This window comes from Myiozetetes cayanensis, unplaced genomic scaffold, assembly GCF_022539395.1.
Source record: "Myiozetetes cayanensis isolate MyiCay16 unplaced genomic scaffold, myiCay2020 scf107, whole genome shotgun sequence".
NCBI lineage: Eukaryota > Metazoa > Chordata > Aves > Passeriformes > Tyrannidae > Myiozetetes > Myiozetetes cayanensis.
Genome location: NW_026086683.1, coordinates 35,296 through 60,000, shown reverse-complemented (window position 1 = coordinate 60,000; position 24,705 = coordinate 35,296). Strand labels below are relative to the sequence as shown.

At 58.6% G+C, this 24,705-nt stretch overlaps 4 protein-coding genes across 5 annotated transcripts in view; 2 read left to right on the top strand and 2 right to left on the bottom strand.

Annotated features, from left to right (window-relative positions):
- Positions 1-2,798, bottom strand: part of GABBR1 (gamma-aminobutyric acid type B receptor subunit 1) — a 20,217-nt gene extending 17,419 nt beyond the window's left edge. Inside the window, exon 1 of the mRNA XM_050306035.1 lies at positions 2,493-2,798. Within this exon, the coding sequence (XP_050161992.1) occupies positions 2,493-2,753 (261 nt within the window). The 5' untranslated portion in view covers positions 2,754-2,798. The remainder of the gene's footprint in view (positions 1-2,492) is intronic.
- Positions 2,799-4,745: 1,947 nt separating this feature from the next.
- Positions 4,746-12,983, bottom strand: LOC126635099 (gamma-aminobutyric acid type B receptor subunit 1-like). The gene is made up of 5 exons (XM_050306043.1): positions 12,934-12,983; positions 12,300-12,369; positions 10,398-10,601; positions 6,967-7,155; positions 4,746-4,837 (listed from the first exon to the last, which is right to left on the bottom strand). The coding sequence occupies exons 2-5, from the start codon at positions 12,367-12,369 to the stop codon at positions 4,746-4,748; spliced, it is 555 nt and encodes a 184-aa protein (XP_050162000.1). The 5' UTR covers positions 12,934-12,983.
- A 2,521-nt stretch (positions 12,984-15,504) lies between these two features.
- Positions 15,505-23,725, top strand: SH3BP5L (SH3 binding domain protein 5 like). Its single transcript, XM_050306042.1, has 7 exons — positions 15,505-15,584; positions 16,277-16,344; positions 16,574-16,644; positions 17,017-17,145; positions 21,555-21,716; positions 21,914-22,087; positions 23,278-23,725. Exons 1-7 carry the CDS (start codon positions 15,505-15,507, stop codon positions 23,668-23,670), a joined length of 1,077 nt encoding a protein of 358 aa, XP_050161999.1. The 3' UTR covers positions 23,671-23,725.
- On the top strand, positions 17,510-21,461 carry LOC126635091 (uncharacterized). Of its 2 annotated transcripts, none has more exons than XM_050306033.1 (4): positions 17,510-17,864; positions 18,038-18,560; positions 20,322-20,679; positions 20,947-21,461. In XM_050306033.1, the coding sequence occupies exons 1-4, from the start codon at positions 17,848-17,850 to the stop codon at positions 21,327-21,329; spliced, it is 1,281 nt and encodes a 426-aa protein (XP_050161990.1). In that variant the 5' UTR covers positions 17,510-17,847; the 3' UTR covers positions 21,330-21,461. The 2 variants fall into 2 exon arrangements, with proteins under 2 accessions (XP_050161990.1, XP_050161991.1); XM_050306034.1 differs by having other exon boundaries at positions 20,322-20,717; positions 20,986-21,461.
- Positions 23,726-24,705: the final 980 nt, after the last annotated feature.

The following is a 24,705-nucleotide window of genomic DNA, read 5'->3' as shown; positions in this document are numbered from 1 at the left end:
CCTCCATCACCTCTCAGTGACCCCCAAACCTCGTCCTGGTGACCCCAAACCTCATTGTAGACCCCCAAAACTCATCTTCAACCCCATCCCACCTCATCCCACCCCCTCTCAGTGACCCCAAACCCCATCCCAGTGACCCCAAACCCCCTCCAATCATCTCTCAATGACCCCAAACCCCCTCCTTGGTGCCTCCCAACCTCATCCCACCCCACTGACCCACTGAATCACCTCTCAGTGACCCCAAACCCCCTCCCAGTGACCCCAAACCCCATCCCAGTGACCCCAAACCCCATCCCAGTGACCCCAAACCCCTCCAATCACCTCTCAATGACCCCAAACCCCATCCCAGTGACCCCAAACCCCATCCCAGTGACCCCAAACCCCATCCCAGTGACCCCAAACCCCCTCCAATCACCTCTCAATGACCCCCAAACCCCATCCCAGTGACCCCAAACCCCATCCCAGTGACCCCAAACCCCCTCCCAGTGACCCCAAACCCCCTCCAATCACCTCTCAATGACCCCAAACCCCATCCCAGTGAGCCCAAACCCCCTCCCAGTGCCCCCCACCCCAAGTCCCACCTTGCTGTCGTGGTGGATGAGGCGCAGCTCGTAGTCGGGCAGGATGTCCCACCCCATCCCAGTGACCCCAAACCCCCTCCCAGTGACCCCAAACCCCATCCCAGTGACCCCAAACCCCATCCCAGTGACCCCAAACCCCTCCCAGTGCCCCCAAACCCCTCCCAGTGACCCCAAACCCCTCCAATCACCTCTCAATGACCCCAACCCCTCCCAGTGACCCCAAACCCTCAATCACCTCTCAGTGACCCCAAACCCCATCCCAGTGACCCCAAACCCTCCAATCACCTCTCAATGACCCCAAACCCCATCCCAGTGACCCCAAACCCCATCCCAGTGACCCCAAACCCCCTGCCAGTGACCCCCACCTTGCTGTCGTGGTGGATGAGGCGCAGCTCGTGAGTCGGGCAGGACGTCCCACCCCATCCCAGTGACCCCAAACCCCCTCCCAGTGACCCCAAACCCCATCCCAGTGACCCCAAACCCCCTCCAATCACCTCTCAATGACCCCCAACCCCATCCCAACCCAAGTCCCACCTTGCTGTCGTGGTGGATGAGGCGCAGCTCGTAGTCGGGCAGGACGTCCCACCCCATCCCAGTGACCCCAAACCCCCACCCCAGTGACCCCCACCTTGCTGTCGTGGTGGATGAGGCGCAGCTCGTAGTCGGGCAGGATGTCTGCGCGCCGGTTGACGTCCTCCAGGGCCCCCAAACCCCATCCCAGTGACCCCAAACCCCCTCCAATCACCTCTCAATGACCCCAAACCCCCTCCCAGTGCCCCCACCTTGCTGTCGTGGTGGATAGGCGCAGCTCGTAGTCGGGCAGGACGTCCCACCCCATCCCAGTGACCCCAAACCCCATCCCAGTGACCCCAAACCCCATCCCAGTGACCCCAAACCCCCTCCAAACCCCATCCCAGTGACCCCAAACCCCATCCCAGTGACCACTCCAAACCCCATCCCAGTGACAGACTCCCAACCCCATCCAGTGACCTCACCCTGTCTCAGTGACCCCAAACCCCCTCCTCAGTGACCTCCCAACCCCATCCCAGTGACCCACTGACCCACTGAACCACCATCCCAGTGACCCCAAACCCCCTCCCAGTGACTCCCAAACCCCATCCCAGTGACCCCAAACCCCTCCAATCACCTCCCAGTGACCCCAAACCCCATCCCAGTGACCCCAAACCCTCCTCCTCAGTGACCCCACCCCCCCAAGTCCCACCTTGCTGTCGTGGTGGATGAGGCGCAGCTCGTAGTCGGGCAGGACGTCCCACCCCATCCCAGTGACCCCAAACCCCATCCCAGTGACCCCAAACCCCATCCCAGTGACCCCAAACCCCATCCCAGTGACCCCACCCCATCCCACCCCAAGTCCCACCTTGCTGTCGTGGTGGATGAGGCGCAGCTCGTAGTCGGGCAGGATGTCCCACCCCATCCCAGTGACCCCAAACCCCATCCCAGTGACCCCAAACCCCCTCCAGTGCCCCAACCCCATCCCAGTGCCCCCACCTTGCTGTCGTGGTGGATGAGGCGCAGCTCGTAGTCGGGCAGGATGTCTGCCGCCCGGTTGACGCTCCTCAGGGCCCTCAAACCCCATCCCAGTGACCCCAAACCCTCCTCCCAGTGCCCCCCCACCCCAAGTCCCACCTTGCTGTCGTGGTGGATGAGGCGCAGCTCGTAGTCGGGCAGGACGTCCGCACGCTGCGCGTCCTCAGGGCCCCCAAACCCCACTCCAGTGACCCCAAACCCCCTCCAATCACCTCTCAGTGACCCCAAACCCCATCCCAGTGACCCCAAACCCCATCCCAGTGACTCCCAAACCCCTCCCAGTGACCCCAAACCCCATCCCAGTGACCCCAAACCCCCTCCAATCACCTCAATGACCCCAAACCCCCTCCCAGTGCCCCCCACCTTGCTGTCGTGGTGGATGAGGCGCAGCTCGTAGTCGGGCAGGATGTCGGCGCGCCGGTTGACGTCCTCCAGGGCCATCTGCACGGCGGGCAGGCAGGCCTGGCCCCCCGGCCACCCCCCGCTCATGGGGAACAGGGCCCCCACGTGCACCGCCTTCCTGCCTGCGGCCCCCGCCGGGCGGCCCCCCAGAGCCAGGCTCAGCAGGGCCACCACCAGCGGCCACCACGAGCCCTCCGGGGGCCTGCCCGGCGGCCCCGACATTCCCGGAGGGAATGGGGGTCAGGAATGGGGCAGGAGAGCCATGGGGAGGGGAGAGGGTTGGGAGGATTTGAGGGGTTGGGATTTGGGGTTGGTTCGATTGGGCTGGGGATTTGGGGGGCTTGAGGTTGATTGGGGGTTGGTTGATTCGGTGGGGTTTGGGGTGGGTTTGAGGTTGATTTGGGGGTTGGTTTCGGATTCGGGGCTGGGGGTTTGGGGTGGTGGGGTGGGTTTGAGGTTGATTTGGGAGGGTTGGTTTCCGGATTCGGGGCTGGGGGTTTGGGGTGGGGTGGGGGTGGGTTTGGGGTTGATTTGGGAGGGTTGGTTTGATTCGGGGCTGGGGGTTTGGGGTGAGGTGGGGTGGGTTTGGGGTTGATTTGGGGGGTTGGTTTCGGATTCGGGGCTGGGGGTTTGGGGTGAGGTGGGGGTGGGTTTGGGGTTGATTTGGGAGGGTTGGTTTCGGATTCGGGGCTGGGGGTTTGGGGGTGGGGTGGGTTTGGGGTTGATTTGGGGGTTGGTTTCGGATTCGGGGTTGGGGTTTGGGGTGGGGTGGGGTGGGTTAGGGTTGATTTGGGAGGTTGGTTTCGGATTCGGGGCTGGGGGTTTGGGGGGGTGGGGGTGGGTTTGGGGTTGATTTGGGGGTTGGTTTCGATTCGGGGCTGGGGGTTTGAGGTGAGGTGGGAGTGGGTTTGGGGTTGATTTGGGGGGTTGGTTTGATTCGGGGCTGGGGTTTGGGGGGTGGGGTGGGTTTGGGTTGATTTGGGGTTGGTTTCGATTCGGGGCTGGGGGTTTGGGTGAGTGGGGGTGGTTTGGGGTTGATTTGGGATTTGGGAGCGGTTTGGGGGTTGGTTCGGATTCGGGGCTGGGGGTTTGGGGTGGGTGAGGGGTTTGGGGTTGATTTGGATTGTGGGGATGGTTTGGGGGTGGTTTGGGGGTTGGGATGTGGGGGGTTGAGGATTCAGGGGTGGGTTTGGGGGTTTTGGGGAGGCTTGGGGTTGATTTTGGGATTTGGGGTTGGCTGAGGGAGGTTTGGGGTTGGTTTGGGGTTTGGGGATAGGATTTGGGGTTTTGGGATTGCAGGGGAGTGGGAGAGAGGGTTTAGGGTTGGTTTGGGGTTTGGGGATAGGATTTGGGGTTTTGGGATTGAGGGGGTGGGAGGGAGGGTTTGGGGTTGGCTTGGGGTTTGGGGATAGGATTTGGGGTTTTGGATTGGGGGGTGGGAGGAGAGGGTTTGGGGTTTGGGGATAGGATTTGGGGTTTTGGGATTGGGGGTGGGAGGAGAGGGTTTGGGGTTGGTTTGGGGTTTGGGGGGGGGGTGGGAGGAGCAGGAATAAGGGGATTGAAGTAGAAAAGAATGGGATGCGGTGAGGGAGGATAAAGGGATGGGGAGAAGGAAAAATAAAAGGGATAGAGGTGGGGAAAAAAACAGGATGGGGAAGGAATAAAAACCGGGATTGGAAGGGGGAAATGAAAAGGGTAGAGGTGGGGAAAAAATGGGATGGAGAGAGGGGAAAAAACTGGGATGGGAAGGTGGGAAAAACTGAGATAAGGTGGTGGGAAAACCTGGATGAGGAAGGCGAAATAAAAGGAATCGGGATTGGGAAATGAGAGGGATGGAAAAAGAGGGATGGAAAAAGAGGGGGAAGGGGGAATGAGAAGGATGGAAAAGAGAGGGACGAGGGGAGAGGGAAGATGGAGGAGCCGGAGGAACTGGAGGGATTTGGGGTGGAGAAAATCCGGTGGGAAAGGAATCGGGAATTCAGAGGGAGAGAGGGGAAAAACAGGGATGGGGGAGGAAAGGATGGAGGGGAGGGAGGAGGAGGAGCCAGGAGGGGGAGGGGAAGAGGGGAGAGGAAGGAGGAGGGAGGGGGTGGAGTCAGGAAGGAGGGGAGGGAGGAGGGAGAGAGGGAGGGAGGGAAGGAAGGAGAAAGGGAGAGGAAGGGAGAGGGAGGAGGAGGAGGGGTTGGGGAGGGGTCTCTGGGTGTCTCCACCCCCTCAGGGAAGAGTTTTGGTGGTCCCAGAGGGGAATAAAGGGGGAGGGGGCTCAGTGTGGGGAAGGGTCAGACTCACCTGAGGGGAGCGACGAACTGGGGGAGGGGGAATAAACTGAGTCACAAAGGGTCCCCCCCAAAATCACACAGAGAGAGCCCCCAACACCACAGGGAGCCACCAAATCAAAAGGGATCCCCCAAATCACAGGGACCCCCACCTCCCCACCTCCACGGACCACCCAAAACCACAGGGACCCCTGGGTGGGAGCTGAAATCCCACCCTGGGTACATCCCCCACCGGACCCCCAGGAACCCAAACCCCACCCCAGAGACTCTCCAAGCCCTCAGAGACCCCCGGACCCCCAGGAACCCAAACCCCACCCCAGAGACCCTCCAAGCCCTCAGAGACCCTGGGACCCCAGAACCCAAACCCCACCCCAGAGACCCTCCAACCCCTCAGAGACCCCAGGACCCCCATTAACCCAAACCTCAGCCCCAGAGACCCTCCAACCCCTCAGAGACCCCTGGGACCCCCAGGAACCCAAACCCCACCCCAGAGACCCTCCAACCCCTCAGAGACCCCTGGGACCCCCAGGAACCCAAACCCCACCCCAGAGACCCTCCAACCCCTCAGAGACCCCAGGACCCCCAGGAACCCAAACCCCACCCCAGAGACCCTGGGACCCCCAGGAACCCAAACCCCAACCCCTCAGAGACCCTGGGATCCCCCAAGGAACCCAAACCCCACCCCAGAGACCCTCCAACCCCTCAGAGACCCCTGGGACCCCCTCAGAGACCCCGGGACACCCCCATTAACCCAAACCCCAGCCCCAATAGACCCTCCAACCCTCAGAGACCCCTGGGACCCCCAGGAACCCAAACCCCACCCCAGAGACCCTCCAACCCCTCAGAGACCCTCCAACCCCTCAGAGACCCTCCAACCCCAGAGACCCTCCTACCCCTCAGAGACCCTCAACCCAGAGACCCTCCTACCCTCAGAGACCCCGGGACCCCCCAGGAACCCAAACCCCAGCCCCTCAGCAGACCCCAGGACCCCCAGGAACCCAAACCCCACCCCAGAGACCCTCCAACCCCCAGGAACCCAAACCCCAACCCCTCAGAGACCCCTGGACCCCCAGGAACCCAAACCCCAGCCCCAGAGACCCTCCAACCCCCAGGAACCCAAACCCCACCCCAGAGACCCCCAGGAACCCAAACCCCAACCCTCAGAGACCCCAGGACCCCCAGGAACCCAAACCCCAACCCCTCAGGGACCCCCAGGAACCCAAACCCCCACCCACATCCCAGTACCTCCCCAGCTCCTCCTGGCTGCCCCAGGAACCCAAACCCCACCTCAGAGACCCTCCAAGCCCTGGGACCCCCAGGAACCCAAACCCCCACCCCACATCCCTGTACCTCCCCAGCTCCTCCTGGCTGCCCCAGGAACCCAAACCCCACCCCAGAGACCCTCAAGCCCTGGGACCCCCCAGGAACCCAAACCCCCACCCACATCCCTGTACCTCCCCAGCTCCTCCCTGCCTGCCCCCAGGAACCCAAACCCCACCCCAGAGACCCTCCAAGCCCTGGGACCCCCAGGAACCCAAACCCCCACATCCCTGTACCTCCCCCAGCTCCTCCCTGGCTGCCCCCAGGAACCCAAACCCCACCCCAGAGACCCTCCAGCCCTGGGACCCCCCAGGAACCCAAACCCCAACCCCTCAGAGACCCCCAGGAACCCAAACCCCAGCCCAGAGACCCTCCAACCCCAGGAACCCAAACCCCACCCCAGAGACCCCCAGGAACCCAAACCCCACCCAGAGACTCCCAGGACCCCCCAGGAACCCAAACCCCACCCCAGAGACCCCCAGGAACCCAAACCCCACCCCAGAGACTCCCAGGACCCCCCCAGGAACCCAAACCCCACCCCAGAGACCTCCCAGGAACCCAAACCCCACCCCAGAGACCCCAGGAACCCAAACCCCAACCCCAGAGACCCTCCAACCCCCAGGAACCCAAACCCCACCCCAGAGACCCTCCAACCCCTCAGAGACCCCAGGACCCCCAGGAACCCAAACCCCACCCCAGAGACCCTCCAAGCCCTCAGAGACTCCCGGACCCCCAGGAACCCAAACCCCACCCAGAGACCCCCAGGAACCCAAACCCTCCACCCCACATCCCTGTACCTCCCCCCCCAGCTCCTCCCTGCCTGCCCCCTGTCTCCTCACGCTCGCAGACGGGTTTGGGGTGGCTCCAGCGGCCCAGCTTGGTGCAGTTGCTGCGGGCGCTGCCCACCAGGCGGAAGCCGGGCTCACAGCTGTACTCGGCCCACGTGCCCTCCACCGGCACCCGCTCCAGCCCCCGCGGCACCACCCGCCCGTTCTCCAGGCTCAGGTGCGTCCTGGGGCACGTCCGCACTGCGAGGGGTGGGATGGGACAACCGTGGGTCAGGGGGAGGGGGGAAGAAGTGGTTGAGGGGGTGGTCGAGGGGGTGGTCGAGGGGGTGGTCATGGTGATGCTCATCCCCAGGGTGATGTTGGTCAAGGTCTTGGGGATGGTGGTGGGGGTCAAGGGGTTGGTTGGGTAAGATGATGGTGATGGTCAAGGGGGTGGTCATGGTGATGGTCATGGTGATGGTCAAGGGGGTGGTCAAGGGGATGGTCAAGGGGGTGGTCAAGGGGGTGGTCAAGGGGGTGGTCATAGTGATGGTGGTCAAAGTGTTGGTCATCGGCAATATGATGGTGATGGTCAAGGGGATGGTCAAGGTGATGGTCAAGGGGGTGGTCAAGGGGGTGGTCAAGGGGGTGGTCATGGTGATGGTCATGGTGATGGTCATGGTGATGGTCAAGGGGGTGGTCATGGTGATGGTCATGGTGGTGGTCAAGGGGGTGGTCATGGTGATGGTCATGGTGATGCTCATCCCCAGGGTGATGTTGGTCAAGGTCTTGGGAATGGGGATGGTGGTCAAGGTGATGGTGGTCAATGGAGTGATGGTCATGGTGATGGTCAAGGGATGGTCAAGGTGGTCAAGGGGTGGTCATGGTGATGGTCAAGTGGTGGTCAAGGTGTGGTCATGGGGATGGTGGTCAAAGTGGTGATGGGTCATGGTGATGGTCATGGTGATGGTCATGGTGATGGTCAAGGGGTGGTCAAGGTGGTGGTCATGGTGAGTGATGGTCATGGTGATGGTCATGGTGATGGTCAAGGGGGTGGTCAAGGGGGTGGTCATAGTGATGGTGGTCAAAGTGTTGGTCATGGGCAAGATGATGGTGATGGTCATGGTGATGGTCAAGGTGGTGGTCATGGTGATGGTCAAGGGGGTGGTCATGGTGATGGTCAAGGGGGTGGTCATAGGTGGATGGTCAATGGTGGTAGGTCAAGTGGTGGATGGTCAAGGTGGTGGTCATGGTGATGGTCAAGGGGATGGTCAAGGTGGTGGTCATGGTGATGGTCAAGGTGATGGTCAAGGGGTGGTCATGGTGATGGTCAAGGTGGTGGTCAATGGTGATGGTCAAGGGGATGGTCATGGGGTGGTCAAGGTGGTGGTCATGGTGATGGTCAAGGGGTGGTCAAGGTGATGGTCAAGGTGATGGTCATGGTGATGGTCAAGGGTGATGGTCAAGGTGATGGTCAAGGGTGGTGATGGTGGTCAAGGTGATGGTCAAGGGGATGGTCAAGGAGATGGTCATAGTGATGGTGGTCAGTGTTGGTCATGGGCAAGATGATGGTGATGGTCAAGGGGGTGGTCATGGTGATGGTCAAGGGGATGGTCAAGGGGGTGGTCATGGTGATGGTCATGGTGATGGTCAAGGGGTGGTCAATGGTGATGGTCATGGTGATGGTCAAGGGGATGGTCAAGGGGGTGGTCAAGGTGATGGTCAAGGTGGTGGTCATGGTGGTGGTCATGGTGATGGTGGTCAAGGTGATGGTCAAGGGGGTGGTCAAGGGGGTGGTCAAGGTGAGTGGTCAAGGTGGTGGTCATGGTGATGGTCAAGGGGGTGGTCAAGGGGGTGGTCATGGTGATGGTGGTCAAGGTGATGGTCATGGGATGGTGGTGATGGTGGTGGTCAAGGGGATGGTCAAGGTGATGGTCATGGTGATGGTCAAGGGATGGTCAAGGTGGTGGTCAAGGGGTGGTCAGTAGTGATGGTGGTCAAAGTGTTGGTCAGTGGGCAACATGATGGTGATGGTCAAGGGGGTGGTCAAGGGGGTGGTCAAGGGGGTGGTCATGGTGATGGTCATGGTGATGGTCAAGGGGGTGGTCAAGGGGGTGGTCATGGTGGTGGTCAAGGGGGTGGTCAAGGGGGTGGTCATGGTGATGGTGGTCAAAGTGTTGGTCATGGGCAAGATGATGACGATGATGGTCGAGGTGATGTCGGTCAAGGTCTTGGGAATGGGGATGGGGATGGTGGTCAAGGTGATGGTTGGGCGACACGATGGTGATGGTCATGGTGATGGTCAAGGGGGTGGTCATGGTGATGGTGGTCAAAGTGTTGGTCGTGGACAAGATGATGGTGATGGTCATGGTGATGGTCAAGGGGGTGGTCATAGTGATGGTGGTCAAAGTGTTGGTCGTGGGCAACATGATGGTGATGGTCATGGTGATGGTCAAGGGGGTGGTCATGGTGATGGTCATGGTGATGGTCAAGGGGGTGGTCATAGTGATGGTGGTCAAAGTGTTGGTCGTGGGCAAGATGATGACGATGATGGTCGAGGTGACGTCGGTCAAGGTCTTGGGGATGGGGATGGGGATGGTGGTCAAGGTGACGGTTGGGCGACATGATGGTGATGGTCATGGTGATGGTCAAGGGGATGGTCATGGTGATGGTCATGGTGATGGTCATGGTGATGGTCATGGTGATGGTCATGGTGATGGTCAAGGGGGTGGTCAAGGGGTGGTCATAGTGATGGTGGTCAAAGTGTTGGTCGTGGGCAAGATGATGGTGATGGTCCAGGTGATGTCGGTCAAGGTCTTGGGGATGGGGATGGTGGTCAAGGTGACGGTTGGGCAACGTGATGGTGATGGTCAAGGGGATGGTCAAGGGGGTGGTCATGGTGATGGTCATGGTGATGGTCAACGGGGTGGTCAAGGGGGTGGTCATGGTGATGGTCAAGGGGGTGGTCAAGGGGGTGGTCATGGTGATGGTCAACGGGGTGGTCAAGGTGATGGTCATAGTGATGGTGGTCAAAGTGTTGGTCGTGGGCAAGATGATGATGATGGTCCAGGTGATGTCGGTCAAGGTCTTGGGGATGGGGATGGGGATGGTGGTCAAGGAGACGGTTGGGTGACACGATGGTGATGGTCATGGTGATGGTCAAGTGGGTGGTCATGGTGATGGTGGTCAAAGTGTTGGTCGTGGGCAAGATGATGATGATGATGGTCCAGGTGATGTCGGTCAAGGTCTTGGGGATGTGACGAAGGGCAAGGGAAGATCTTCACGACGGGTAAGGCGTCATCGACAGGACAAAGCCGGCGACAGGGACAGAGCCACTGACAGGGCTGAGATGGGAGGGTGACAGCGACACGAAGGGTGGCAGCGACGGCACAGGGACTTTAACAGGGGTGATGACAGCGACAGGATGGGGCTGTTGACAGGACAGGGACACCAACGCCGCGCCAGCTCGGTGCCACAGCCCGAGCGGTGCCGGCGACACTCACGGCAGCGGCTGGGGTGCGCCATGGCGGTCCAGGTGCCGTCGCGCTGGCACTTGCGCACCTTGGGCCCCACGATCTCGCGGTCGGGCCGGCACACGTACTCGATCTCGTAGTCGAAGGGCAGGAACCGCACGCTCTGCACCTCCTCGGGGGTCAGGCCCCGGTAGCGGATCCCTCCGTCCCGCGGCGGGTGGATGATCTGGCAGCCTGGGCGTGGTGGGGGGGACCCATAGGGTTGGGGGGGTCCCATAGGGTTGGGGAATCCCATAGGTTTGGGATGATCCCATAAGGTTGGGGGGTTCCATAGGGTTGGGGGGTCCTATAGGGTCGGGGGGTCCCATAGGGTTGGAAGGTTCCATAGGGTTGGTGGGTTCCATAGGGTTGGGATGATCCCATAAGGTTGGTGGGTTCCATAGGGTTGGTGGGTTCCATAGGGTTGGGGGGGTTCTATAGGGTTGGGGGGTTCCATAGGGTTGGAAGGTTCCGTAGGGTTGGGGGGTTCCATAGGGTTGGAAGGTTCCATAGGGTTGGAAGGTCCCATAGGGTTGGGGGTTTCCACAGGGTTGGGAGTTTCCACAGGGTTGGGGGGTTCCATAGGGTTGGGGAGTTCCATAGGGTTGGAAGGTCCCATAGGGTTGGGGGGTTCTATAGGGTTGGAAGGTCTCATAGGGTTGGAAGGTCTCATAGGGTTGGGAGGTTCCATAGGGTTGGGGGGTTCCATAGGGTTGGGGGGTTCCATAGGGTTGGTGGGTTCCATAGGGTTGGGGAATCCCATAGGGTTGGAAGGTCCCATAGGGTTGGGGAATCCCATAGGTTTGGGATGATCCCATAAGGTTGGTGGGTTCCATAGGGTTGGAAGGTCCCATAGGGTTGGTGGGTTCCATAGGGTTGGGGAATCCCACAGGGTTGGGGGGTTCCATAGGGTTGGGGTTTCCACAGGGTTGGGGAATCCCATAGGTTTGGGATGATCCCATAAGGTTGGTGGGTTCCATAGGGTTGGGGGGTTCTACAGGGTTGGGGGGTTCCATAGGGTTGGGGGGGTTCCATAGGGTCGGGGGGTTCCATAGGGTTGGAAGGTCCCATAGTGTTGGAAGGTTCCATAGGGTTGGGGGGTTCCATAGGGTTGGGATGATCCCATAAGGTTGGGGGGTTCCATAGGGTTGGGGGGTTCCATAGGGTTGGGTATCCCATAGATTTGGGAGGTCCCTTAGAACTGGGAGAGGATCCCATAGGGTTGGGGGGTTCCATAGGGTTGGGGGGTTCCATAGGGTTGGGGGGTCCCATAGGGTTGGGAGGTTCCATAGGGTCGGGGGGGTTCCATAGGGTTGGGATGATCCCATAAGGTTGGGGGGTTCCATAGGGTTGGAAGGTTCCATAGGGTTGGAGGGTTCTATAGATTTGGGATGATCCCATAAGGTTGGTGGGTTCCATAGGGTTGGGTATCCCATAGATTTGGGAGGTCCCTTAGAACTGGGGGAGGATCCCATAGGGTTCGGGGGGTTCCATAGGGTTGGAAGGTTCCATAGGTTTGGGATGATTCCATAAGGTTGGTGGGTTCCATAGGGTTGGAAGGTCCCATAGGGTTGGAAGGTTCCATAGGGTTGGGGGGTTCCATAGGGTTGGGGGGTTCCATAGGGTTGGGGGTTCTATAGGGTTGGGGGGTCCCATAGGGTTGGGGGGTTCCACAGGGTTGGGGAATCCCATAAGGTTGGTGGGTTCCAGAGGGTTGGAAGGTCCCATAGGGTTGGAGGGTTCCATAGGGTTGGAAGGTCCCATAGGGTCGGGAGGTTCCATAGGGTTTGGGTATCCCATAGATTTGGGAGGTCCCTTAGAACTGGGGGGATGATCCCCTAGGGTTGGGGGGATTATAGGGAGGTCCCGGGGGTCTTGGGGGGGGTCTCCCACCTTCGGTGAGGTTGGTGTGGACGGTGCCACGGGCGGGGGCCACGCTCAGCACCAGGAGCAGCAGCAGCATCTGCAGGGGAGAGACCCCAGTATGGCCCAGTCCCTAGAGGGGACACCCCCAGTCCCTGTAGGGGACACTCCACAGTCCCAAAAAAAGGGTGGGGTCAGCGCCTCTCCATCCCCTCCCCAAATTTTCCCACCCTCCCCCCTTTCCCGCCTCCCCTTCCTCCCTGAGTGTTTTTCCCTGAAAAGGGAGATCCCCCAAAACTAAGGGGAGACTCCCCAAAATAAAGGGGGGACCCTCCAAAACAACAGGAGAGCCCCCCCAAAAATGGGGAGAACACCCAGAATTAAGGGACACCCCCTAAATTAGGAAGCCCCTCCAAAATAAAGGGAGACCCACTAAATTAAGGGAGAACCCCGAAATAAGAGGACACCCCAAAATAAAGGAAAGCCCCCCCAGAAGAGGGAGACCCCCCCATAATGTGTCCCACTCTCCCCAAAATAAGGGGGACCCCCCAAAAACCAGGAGAGACCCCCAAAATAAAGAGAAGATCACCCAAAACAAGAGGAGACCCCCCCCCAAAAAAAAGGGAGACCCCAAAATTTTGGAAGGGGGAGGGGATGTTTCTACCTTGGCCTGAGATTCCCGGTGCGGGGAGGGGAGATCCCAAATTTAGGGGGTGGGGAGGGGTCGTGATCGCCGCAGGGGGCCCCAGTGACAGGGGAGGGCAAATTTGGGGCGGGGGTCCCACGAAGCCCTCCTGGAGCCGGGGGTGGGGAGGGGAGATGGAGCCGAAGATGCCCGGGTGGAGGATGGGAATGAGAATTGGGGGAGGGGCGAGAAGCGGGGAGGGCTGGCGGAGGGGGGAATTGGGGGAGGTCGCGGAGTGGTTTTTGGGGAGTGGGGTGCGTCGTGGGGGCGGTGCGGAGACCCCGGGATGGGCGGCGGGACCGGGAACAGCCGCGGAGGGGCCTCAGGTGGGTGGGGGAGGGAGGAAGGTGGGAGGGAGGGGAGGGGAGAGGAGGGGCCGGAGCCGCCTCGGGGAGGGAGGAGGGGCGGGAAGGGGAGAGGGAGAGGGAGAGGGATGTGGAGATTTGGGGGGAGGGGAGGAGAGAGGGAGGAGAGAGAGAGGGAGTGAGGGGGAGGGGGAGGGAGGGGCTGGAGCCACCTCGGGGGAGGGGAAGGGCGAGAAGAGGGAGAGGGATGTGGGGGATTTAGGGGGAGGGAGGGGAGGAGAGAGGGAGGGAGGAAGAAGGGGAGAGGGATTTGGGGCTTGAGGGGGATTTGGGGAGAGGAGGGCAGAGAGAGGGCAGGTCACGTGTCACGTGGGAGTGACCGTGGGGAGGGAGACCCCAGAGCTCTTCTTCCTCTTCCCTCCCCCTTCCTCCCTCTCCCCACCCCCTGTTTCCTCCTCCCTCTGCCATATCGTCCTCTTCCCAACCCTCTCCCTCCCTCCTCTTCTCCCTCTCCCTTTCTATCCCTCTCCCTTCTCCTTCTTTCCCTCCCTCCCTCCCTCTCCCCTCTCCTCCCTCCTGCTTCTCCTTTTCCTCCCTCTCCTCCCCATCTCTTCCCTTCCTCTCCCCTTCTTTCCCTCTCGCCTCTCCCACCTCTTCCTCCCTCCCTCCCTCTCTCTCCCTCCCTCTCCCTCTCCCTCCCTTCTTTGTAAACACCGAAATCAGGTCACGAAGCCTCCTCAGGGAAAGGGAGGAAGATCCTGAATTCCCACATTTCCTGGAGATCCCCCCACCCCCAAATCCCGCATTCCATGGAACTCCCACCCCTCAAATCCAGGAATTCCCCACGTCCTGAATCCCAGAATTTCCAAGGACGATCCCATCCAGTGTCACCCCCCACAGTGGATCCACTTGGGAACCTTGGAGGGTCATTCCATCATTTCCCAGGAACCCGTGGAATTGTCGCTGATTTATACCAGGAACTGGGGGGATTTGGGTCCAATTTGGAGTGGATTTTTTTTCCCCTTTTGGGACTTTTTTTTAAGGCAGGTTTTAATTAAAATCGTTATTTGAAAAAAAAAAAAAAAAAAGAGAAAGAAATGAAATTTGGAAAAGGGACTTCGATGAAAAATCAAGGAAGTAAAGAGGATTTTAAAATAGTGAAACAAAAAAAAAGGAAATTAAAAATAATAAAATCATAAAGCAAAAAGGAAAAATGAAAAATATTAAAGCAGAGTAATAAAATGGTAAAAGTCCAATAAAATAATAAAATAGAAGTAACAAAAAAAAAAAGGGCTGTAACATAAATGATGAAATGAAAATGATGAAATAAGGGTAAAAGAGAAAAACAACAAGTATCAGCTAAGTTATAAAATAGAAAAAAACAAGCATAAAATAGAAAAATAACAAGACATAAAGTATTAAAAAAATAATAAAATAGCGGTAAAATACTTTTAAACCACCAAAACAATAAAATAATAACAGAGGTAAAATAAAAACACAAAATCCACTGGGGGGGGTAAAAAATGCCCCTCAAAATGCCCCCGACCTCAAATTTTTTGGGGGTTTAAGCTCCCCTTAAATCTTCCCTGGGGTTCAACCCTGGGCCATCTTGGGCCGTAACGCAAGATGGCGGCGCCCACGTATCCCCACGGAGTGCAATTTTTTAGGGATAACTCTTGGAGAATCGGGGTCAAAAGAGGAGAAAAATCTTTTTTTTTGTGTTGTTTTTTCATCGTCAATCCCTTCATACCAGTTTGAGCTTACCGGAGACCCGGAGAGAGCGGCAGAGAAGGCCACGGGTGGATGAGTCCTGGGGGCCACCATGTTGTACGGCGGGAGGAACCATGAGAGCACTTCCGCTTCCTGTAGAGAAGCGGGGGTTAAACAAGGACTTGAGGGAGAAAAAAGGAGATTTTAGGAGAGTTTGAGGACCTCGGAGGGGGTGTCTTTGTCCTCCTTTATTTTTGTAGACTTTGCATCAAACCTTCCCGGGGATTTCGTTTGCCTCCCGGCGGTTCAGCGCCGGCGCCGCCATCTTGAGGCGCGGCGGCGCGGCAACACAAGATGGCAGCTCCCTCATAACCCACCCCAGCGTTATTTTTGGGGATAATTCGAGGAGAATCGGGGTCAAACGGGGCGCGGCGGTTTCTCCTTTACAGGCTACCCCCGCGCGTCCGGCTTGAGCCCAGTGGGAACCGGGAGAGCGGCGGAGAGGGCGGTGGGTGAACGAGCACCGGGGGCCGCCATGTTGTACGGCAAGAGGAGCCATGGCGGCACTTCCGCTTCCGCTGGGGGAGCGGCGCGGGAGCGGTGGCGGAGCGCGGGGTAAACACAGGCCGGGGGGCTTGGAGGGTTTTTGGGGGGTTTTGGGGGTTTTGGGGTCCTGAGGGTGGGGAGGAATGGGATATAGGGGGCTGAAGGAGGACAGGGCGGTGGGGGCGAATAGGGGCAGTTTTGAGGAGGGGGCATTGGAGGGCTTGGGGATTTAGGGGTCAGGGGAGATTTTGGGGATTGGGGGTCTTGGGGGATTTAGTGGGGTCTGGGGATTTGGGGGGTCTTAGGAGTATTTTGAGAGCTCTTTGGTGGGTTGGGGGACTTGAGGGGTTCTGGAGAAAATGGGAGGGGGATTTGGGGGGTCTGGGGGCTCTTTAAAATTTGGGGTCGATTTTTGGGGTCCCTGGACTGTTCCAAGTCACGATTTTGAGAGGGTATCTTTGACCTGTCACCCCTTTTTATTTTTTTTCCAGCTCCTCCTCCCAGTTGGGACTCTCCGACTCGCGACACCCCTCGTGGGGAGGGGGTTAGGGTCTCCAAACCCCCAAACCCCCTGAACCTTCCAAAAATGAAATAATCCCCTCCCCGCGAAAAAAACAAGCCCTTGAATGGCACCCCTCCCTCCCCTCCCCACCAGGGCAGAGACCACCCCAAATTTGGGGAGAGGACCCTGAAATGGGGGACTCGCAGCAGGGGCTGATTTGGGGGGCACCAACGGGATGGAGGGGGAGTTGGGGGTGAAGACCCTGGAACCCCCAAAAAGAGGTTTCAGAAGAGGAGGAGGAGGAGGAGGAAGAAGAACTGGACCCCGGATCCAGGTGGGATTTCGGTGGGGTGGGGGAATCCTGGTTTTGGGGTCCTGGATGGGTTTAGGGGGTCCCACAGGGCTTTGAGGGGTTTTCTGGGGGTCACAGGGGGTTTTGGGGGTCTTGAGGGCTTTGGGGGGCATCCTGGGCAGGTTTGGGTGGGGGGGGGGGTGTCCTGTTTCCCTCACCCCAATTTTGGGGGTCTAGGGGTCTCCCCCCCAATTTTGGGGTCTCCCTCCCAGGAGGAGCTCGAGCATCTGAACGAGGCCAACGCCGACATTAACCGGGGGGAGCTGGAGCTGGATGTGAGTCAAACTGGGAGCGCTGGGAACCCGAACTGGGAAACGCTGGGAGCACCGGCTGGGACACCAGGAACAGGCCCGGGATTCCAAGTCGTGAATTGGTGCCCTCCCCAGAACGTGTCCCCAGTCCCAAACTGGACACCAGTCCATGTTCCCAATCCCAAGCTGGTTCCCCACTCCCGAACTGGGATCCCCATTCCCAAATGGGCCTCAATCCTTGTTTTTCCAGTCCCAAAACGGCATGCCCAGCCCCTTAACTGGTCTTCCCAATCCCAAGCCGATCCCAAAACACTCCCACCCAACCCCTACCCAGTGTCCCTGTCCCAAACCAGTGCCCCCCAGTCCGTAACTGGTGCCGTTCTCGCCCCGTTTCAGGCCGCCCGCTCCGCCTATCGCCGCATCCTGTCGGAATCCGCCCGGAAACTGAATTCCCAAGGCTCCCAACTCGGGAATTGCATCGAGAGGGCCCGGCCCTACTACGAGGCCCGACGGAGAGCCAAGGAGGTACCGGGAAAATCCTGAAAAAAGGAGAATTCCGGGTCCTTGTTGTTTCCCCCCTGGTGTCCCATCCCCAGAGCTCAACTCCCAGTGCTCCCAGTTGGGAATGACTGGGCCAAGAAGGGTACCAGATCCTGGGAAAACCTTGGGAAAGGGACTCAGGTTGGGAATTCCAGCTTCCCAATCCTTGTTTCCCATCTATCTGTTTGTGTCCCAGTCCCTGAGCTCAACTCCCGGTGCTCCCAGTTGGGAATGACTGGGCCAAGAAGGGTACCAGATCCTGGGAAAACCTTGGGAAAGGGATTCAGGTCGGGAATTCCGGGTTCCCAATCCTCGTCTTCACCTCCATCTCCCATCCTGAGCTCAACTCCCGGTGCTCCCAGTTGGGAATCACTGGGCCAAGAAGGGTACCAGATCCTGGGAAAACCTTGGGAAAGGGACTCAGGTTGGGAATTCCAGCTTCCCAATCCTTGTTTCCCATCTATTTGTTGGTGTCCCAGTCCGGGTCCCCCCAATCTTCACCCCCATCCCCAGAGCTCAACTCCCAGTGCTCCCAGTTGGGAATGACTGGGCCGAGAAGGTACCAGATCCTGGGAAAACCTTGGGAAAGGGACTCAGGTTGGGAATTCCAGCTTCCCAATCCTTGTTTCGCATCTATCTGTTTGTGTCCCAGTCCCTGAGCTCAACTCCCAGTGCTCCCAGTTGGGAATGACTGGGCCAAGAAGGTACCAGATCCTGGGAAAACCTTGGGAAAGGGACTCAGGTCGGGAATTCCGGGTTCCCAATCCTTGTTTCGCATCCATCTGTTTGTGTCCCAGTCCGGGTCCCCCAAATCTTCACCCCCATCCCCATCGCCCAACTCCCGGTGCTCCCAGTTGGGAATGACTGGGCCAAGAAGGGTACCAGATCCTGGGAAAACCTTGGGAAAGGGACTCACTCGGGTTGGGAATTCCAGCTTCCCAATCCTTGTTTCCCATCTATTTGTTGGTGTCCCATCCCCAGAGCTCAACTCCCAGTGCTCCCAGTTGGGAATGACTGGGCCAAGAAGGGTACCAGATCCTGGGAAAACCTTGGGAAAGGGACTCAGGTCGGGAATTCCGGGTTCCCCCCCCCCAGTCTTCATCCCCATCCCCAGAGCTCAGCTCCCAGTGCTCCCAGTTGGGAATGACTGGGCCAAGAAGGGTACCAGATCCTGGGAAAACCTTGGGAAAGGGACTCACTCGGGTTGGGAATTCCAGCTTCCCAATCCTTGTTTCGCATCCATCTGTTTGTGTCCCAGTCCCTGGAAAACACCGGTCGGGAATTCCGGGTTCCCAATCTTCACCCCCATCCCCAGAGCTCAACTCCCTGTGCTCCCAGTTGGGAATCACTGGGCCAAGAAGGGTACCAGATCCTGGGAAAACCTTGGGAAAGGGATTCAGGTTGGGAATTCCAGCTTCCCAATCCTTGTTTTGCATCCATCTGTTTGTGTCCCAGTCCCTGAGCTCAACTCCCAGTGCTCCCAGTTGGGAATGACTGGGCCAAGAAGGGTACCAGATCCTGGGAAAACCTTGGGAAAGGGATTCAGGTTGGGAATTCCAGCTTCCCAATCCTTGTTTCCCATCTATTTGTTGGTGTCCCAGTCCCTGAGCTCAACTCCCAGTGCTCCCAGTTGGGAACCACTGGGCCAAGAAGCTACCAGATCCTGGGAAAACCTTGGGAAAGGGACTCAGGTCGGGAATTCTGGGTTCCCCCAATCTTCATCCCCATCCCCAGAGCTCAACTCCCAGTGCTCCCAGTTGGGAATCACTGGGCCAAGAAGGTACCAGATCCTGGGAAAACCTTGGGAAAGGGACTCAGGTTGGGAATTCCGGCTTCCCAATCCTTGTTTCGCATCCATCTGTTTGTGTCCCAGTCCAGGTCCCCAATCTTCATCCCCATCCCCAGGCTCAACTCCCAGTGCTCCCAGTTGGGAATCACTGGGCCAAGAAGGGTACCAGATCCTGGGAAAACCTTGGGAAAGGGACTCAGGTTGGGAATTCCAGCTTCCCAATCCTTGTTTCGCATCCATCTGTTTGTGTCCCAGTCCGGGTCCCCCCAATCTTCACCCCCATCCCCAGAGCTCAACTCCCAGTGCTCCCAGTTAGGAATGACTGGGCCAAGAAGGTACCAGATCCTGGGAAGACAGGGAAGGGACCTTGGGAAAGGGACTCAGGTCAGGAATTCGGGGTCCCCCCAATCTTCACCCCCATCCCCAGAGCTCAACTCCCAGTGCTCCCAGTTGGGAACCACTGGGCCAAGAAGGGTACCAGATCCTGGGAAAACCTTGGGAAAGGGACTCAGGTTGGGAATTCCGGGTTCCCAATCCTTGTTTCGCATCAATCTGTTTGTGTCCCAGTCCCTGAGCTCAACTCCCAGTGCTCCCAGTTGGGAATCACTGGGCCAAGAAGGTACCAGATCCTGGGAAAACCTTGGGAAAGGGACTCAGGTCGGGAATTCCGGGTTCCACCCATCCCCATCCCCATCGCCCAACTCCCAGTGCTCCCAGTTGGGAATGACTGGGCCAAGAAGGTACCAGATCCTGGGAAAACCTTGGGAAAGGGACTCGGGTTGGGAATTCCAGCTTCCCAATCCTTGTTTCGCATCTATTTGTTGGTGTCCCATTCCCTGAGCTCAACTCCCAGTGCTCCCAGTTGGGAATCACTGGGCCAAGAAGGGTACCAGATCCTGGGAAAACCTTGGGAAAGGGACTCAGGTCGGGAATTCCGGGTTCCCCCCCATCCCCAGAGCTCAACTCCCAGTGCTCCCAGTTGGGAATCACTGGGCCAAGAAGGTACCAGATCCTGGGAAAACCTTGGGAAAGGGACTCAGGTTGGGAATTCCAGCTTCCCAATCCTTGTTTCCCATCCATCTGTTTGTGTCCCAGTCCCTGGAAAACACCAGTTGGGAATTCCAGGTCCCCCCCATCTTCATCCCCAGAGCCCAACTCCCAGTGCTCCCAGTTGGGAATGACTGGGCCAAGAAGGGTACCAGATCCTGGGAAAACCTTGGGAAAGGGACTCAGGTCGGGAATTCCGGGTTCCCTCCCCTCAGTCTTCATCCCCATCCCCATCCCCAGAGCTCAACTCCCAGTGCTCCCAGTTGGGAATGACTGGGCCAAGAAGGGTACCAGATCCTGGGAAAACCTTGGGAAAGGGACTCAGGTTGGGAATTCCAACTTCCCAATCCTTGTTTCGCATCTATTTGTTGGTGTCCCATTCCCTGAGCTCAACTCCCAGTGCTCCCAGTTGGGAATCGCTGGGCCAAGAAGGCTACCAGATCCTGGGAAAACCTTGGGAAAGGGACTCAGGTCGGGAATTCCGGGTTCCCCCCCATCCCCAGAGCTCAACTCCCAGTGCTCCCAGTTGGGAATCACTGGGCCAAGAAGGGTACCAGATCCTGGGAAAACCTTGGGAAAGGGACTCAGGTCGGGAATTCCGGGTTCCCCCCCGCCCAATCTTCACCCCCATCCCCAGAGCTCAACTCCCAGTGCTCCCAGTTGGGAATCACTGGGCCAAGAAGGTACCAGATCCTGGGAAAACCTTGGGAAAGGGACTCAGGTCAGGAATTCCGGGTTCCACCCATCCCCATCCCCATCGCCCAACTCCCAGTGCTCCCAGTTGGGAATGACTGGGCCGAGAAGGGTACCAGATCCTGGGAAAACCTTGGGAAAGGGACTCAGGTCGGGAATTCCGGGTTCCCAATCCTTGTTTCCCATCTATCTGTTTGTGTCCCAGTCCCTGAGCTCAACTCCCAGTGCTCCCAGTTGGGAATCACTGGGCCAAGAAGGGTACCAGATCCTGGGAAAATTTTGGGAAAGGGACTCAGGTTGGGAATTCCGGGTTCCCCCAATCTTCATCCCCATCCCCATCCCCAGAGCTCAACTCCCAGTGCTCCCAGTTGGGAATGACTGGGCCAAGAAGGTACCAGATCCTGGGAAAACCTTGGGAAAGGGACTCAGGTTGGGAATTTCAGCTTCCCAATCCTTGTTTCCCATCTATTTGTTGGTGTCCCAGTCCCTGAGCTCAACTCCCAGTGCTCCCAGTTGGGAATCACTGGGCCAAGAAGGCTACCAGATCCTGGGAAAACCTTGGGAAAGGGACTCAGGTTGGGAATTCCGGGTTCCCCCCCATCCCCAGAGCTCAACTCCCAGTGCTCCCAGTTGGGAATGACTGGGCCGAGAAGGGTACCAGATCCTGGGAAAACCTTGGGAAAGGGACTCAGGTCGGGAATTCCGGGTTCCCCCCCGCCCAATCTTCACCCCCATCCCCATCGCTCACCTCCCGGTGCTCCCAGTTGGGAATCACCCCACTCGAGGAGCTTCCCAAATCCTGCAAAAACCCTGGGAAGGAGAAGCAGGGAAGGAGCTCCGGGAGCCAGCATTCCCGCTCTTCCAGGCGCAGCAGGAGACGCAGCGGGCGGCCCTGCGCTACGAGCGGGCGGTGGGGATGCACAACGCGGCGCGGGAGATGGTCTTCGTGGCCGAGCAGGGCGTGGCCGCCGGCAGGAACCGCCTGGATCCCACCTGGCAGGAGATGCTCAACCACGCCACGCGCAAGGTGGGAGAGTCCGGGAGCGGGAGAGTTCGGGATGCGAGGCCCCTTTCCCAAGGAGGGGTCGTTTGTACCCCAAGGGGTCTTTTTTTTTTTGGGGGGGTCGCTGCCTCGTTGGGATAAGCCCCGTTCCCAAAGGGGTGGTTTTGTCCCCCCATTCCCGCTGGGATGTTCTGGCTCCTCCTCATTCCCGGGAATTGCAGGTGAACGAGGCGGAGGAGGAGCGGGTGCGGAGCGAGCGGGAGCACCAGCGGGTGACGCGCCTGTGCCAGGAGGCCGAGGCCGAGGTGCAGGCACTGCAGAAATCCCTGAAGCGCGTCATCCTGCGCAGCAAACCCTACTTCGAGCTCAAGGCCCAGTTCAACCAGATCCTCGAGGTCGCTGGGGGCACTGGGGGGCGCTGGGAGGAGCGGGGAGATACTGGGAGGGACTGGGGGGGCACTGGGAGCTGGGAGAGCGGGGAGATACTGGGAGGGACTGGGGGGGCACTGGGAGCGCTGGGAGGAGGGCACTAGGAGAGCGGGGAGATACTGGGAGGGACTGGGGGTGCACTGGGAGCGCTGGGAGGAGGGCACTAGGAGAGCGGGGAGATACTGGGAGGGACTGGGAGTGCACTGGGAGCGCTGGGAGGAGGGCACTAGGAGAGCGGGGAGATACTGGGAGGGACTGGGGGGCACTGGGAGCGCTGGGAGGAGGGCACTAGGAGAGCGGGGAGATACTGGGAGGGACTGGGGCACTGGGAGCGCTGGGAGGAGGGCACTAGGAGAGCGGGGAGATACTGGGAGGGACTGGGGGTGCACTGGGAGCGCTGGGAGGAGGGCACTAGGAGAGCGGGGAGATACTGGGAGGGACTGGGGGTGCACTGGGAGCGCTGGGAGGAGGGCACTAGGAGAGCGGGGAGATACTGGGAGGGACTGGGGGTGCACTGGGAGCGCTGGGAGGAGGGCACTAGGAGAGCGGGGAGATACTGGGAGGGACTGGGGTGCACTGGGAGCGCTGGGAGGAGGGCACTAGGAGAGCGGGGAGATACTGGGAGGGACTGGGGTGCACTGGGAGCGCTGGGAGGAGGGCACTAGGAGAGCGGGGAGATACTGGGAGGGACTGGGGTGCACTGGGAGCGCTGGGAGGAGGGCACTAGGAGAGCGGGGAGATACTGGGAGGGACTGGGGGTGCACTGGGAGCGCTGGGAGGAGGGCACTAGGAGAGCGGGGAGATACTGGGAGGGACTGGGGGTGCACTGGGAGCGCTGGGAGGAGGGCACTAGGAGAGCGGGGAGATACTGGGAGGGACTGGGGGGGCACTGGGAGCGCTGGGAGAGGGACCGGGAGCTCCAGTTCCGCCAGATCTTGGAATTAGGACCAATATTTTCGGGATCGGAACCCAATTAGAACCAATGTTTTAGGGATCATAGTCTGTGTTTTTAAGGGGATCATAACTGGTTTTTTTAGGGATCATAACCAATTTTCGAAGGTCACAACTGATTTCCAGGGGGTTTCCAAAGAACCCCCAGGCTGCTCCCGCTGAACCCTCCCCCCCCCTTTTCCCTGCTGCCTTTTCCCTTTCCCAGGAGCACAAATCCAAGGTGACCTCCCTGGAAAGCCGCGTCTCCCAGGCCAAGACCCGTTACTCCGTCGCCCTCCGCAACCTGGAGCAGATCAGCGAGCAGATCCACGCCCGGAGGCTCCAGAGGCTCCTCCAGCGCCGGGAATCTCCAGTGGGAGCCGAGTGCAGCCCCCGCCACTCCAGCCTGGAATCCCAAGGGGCGGATTTGGGAGCGGAGTGCCCGGCCGGGGACTCCCTGTCCGTGCTCAGCCTCCAAACGGTCGCCTCCGACCTGCAGAAGTTCGACTCGGTGGAACATTTGGCGGGAATTTCGGATGCCGCCAGCCTGGGAAGCGACGAGCTGGGAGAGCGGGAGCGGCGCCGGAGCCTCCGGCACCACCGGAGCGTCAGCCTCTGAGCCGGAATTCCCAGCGGTTCCCACCCCCCAAAAATACACCAGAAACTCGTCAAAAGGCGCCGAAAATTTCGCAGTTTCTCGGAGCTGTCCAAAATTTCCCCAAGTCCACCGGAATTTGCTCAAAATCCCGCAGGAATCCGCCCCGAGTTCGCCCAAATGCATCTGAAGTCCCGCAAAAATCCAACCCCAAATTTGGCCCGAAAATTCCCGGGAATTCGCCCGAAATTCCACAAAAAATTCCCCCACAAAATTCCACAAAAATCCACCCAAATCTACCCAAAATTTCCCCTACGTTCTGCCCAAATCCACCTAAAATTCCCCCCCAAAATTCCACAAAAATCCACAAAAATCCACCCAAAATTTCCCCTAAATTCTGCCCAAATCCACCTAAAATTCCCCCCCAAAATTCCACAAAAATCTACCTAAAATTTCCCCTAAATTATGCCCAAATCCACCTAAAATTCCCCCCCAAAATTCCACAAAAATCTACCCAAATCTACCCAAAATTTCCCCTACATTCTGCCCAAATCCACCTAAAATTCCCCCCCAAAAATCCACCCAAAATTTCCCCTAAATTCTGCCCAAATCCACCTAAAATTCCCCCCCAAAAATCCACCCAAAATTTCCCCTAAATTCTGCCCAAATCCACCTAAAATTCCCCCCCAAAATTCCACAAAAATCCACCAAAATCTACCCAAAATTTCCCCTACATTCTGCCCAAATCCACCTAAAATTCCCCCCAAATCCACCCCAAATTTGCCCCAAATTCCTCCCTAACCCACCAGAAATTCCCCAAATCTGCACAGTCCCGCAAAAGTTCCCCAAAATTCCCCCAAAGTCCACCCAAATTTTCCCCCAGATTCTGCCAAAGTTCCCAAAACCTCTCCAAACTTCCACAAAAAATTCCACTGAAATTTCCCCAGAATCCCCCCCCCCACAAAATTCTCCCTAATTGCCATCATGTCCTGTGGAATTTCGGGATGAGGTTTGGAAGAGCCTCTGGAATTTGGGGAGGTTTGGGAGATAAATTCCTGA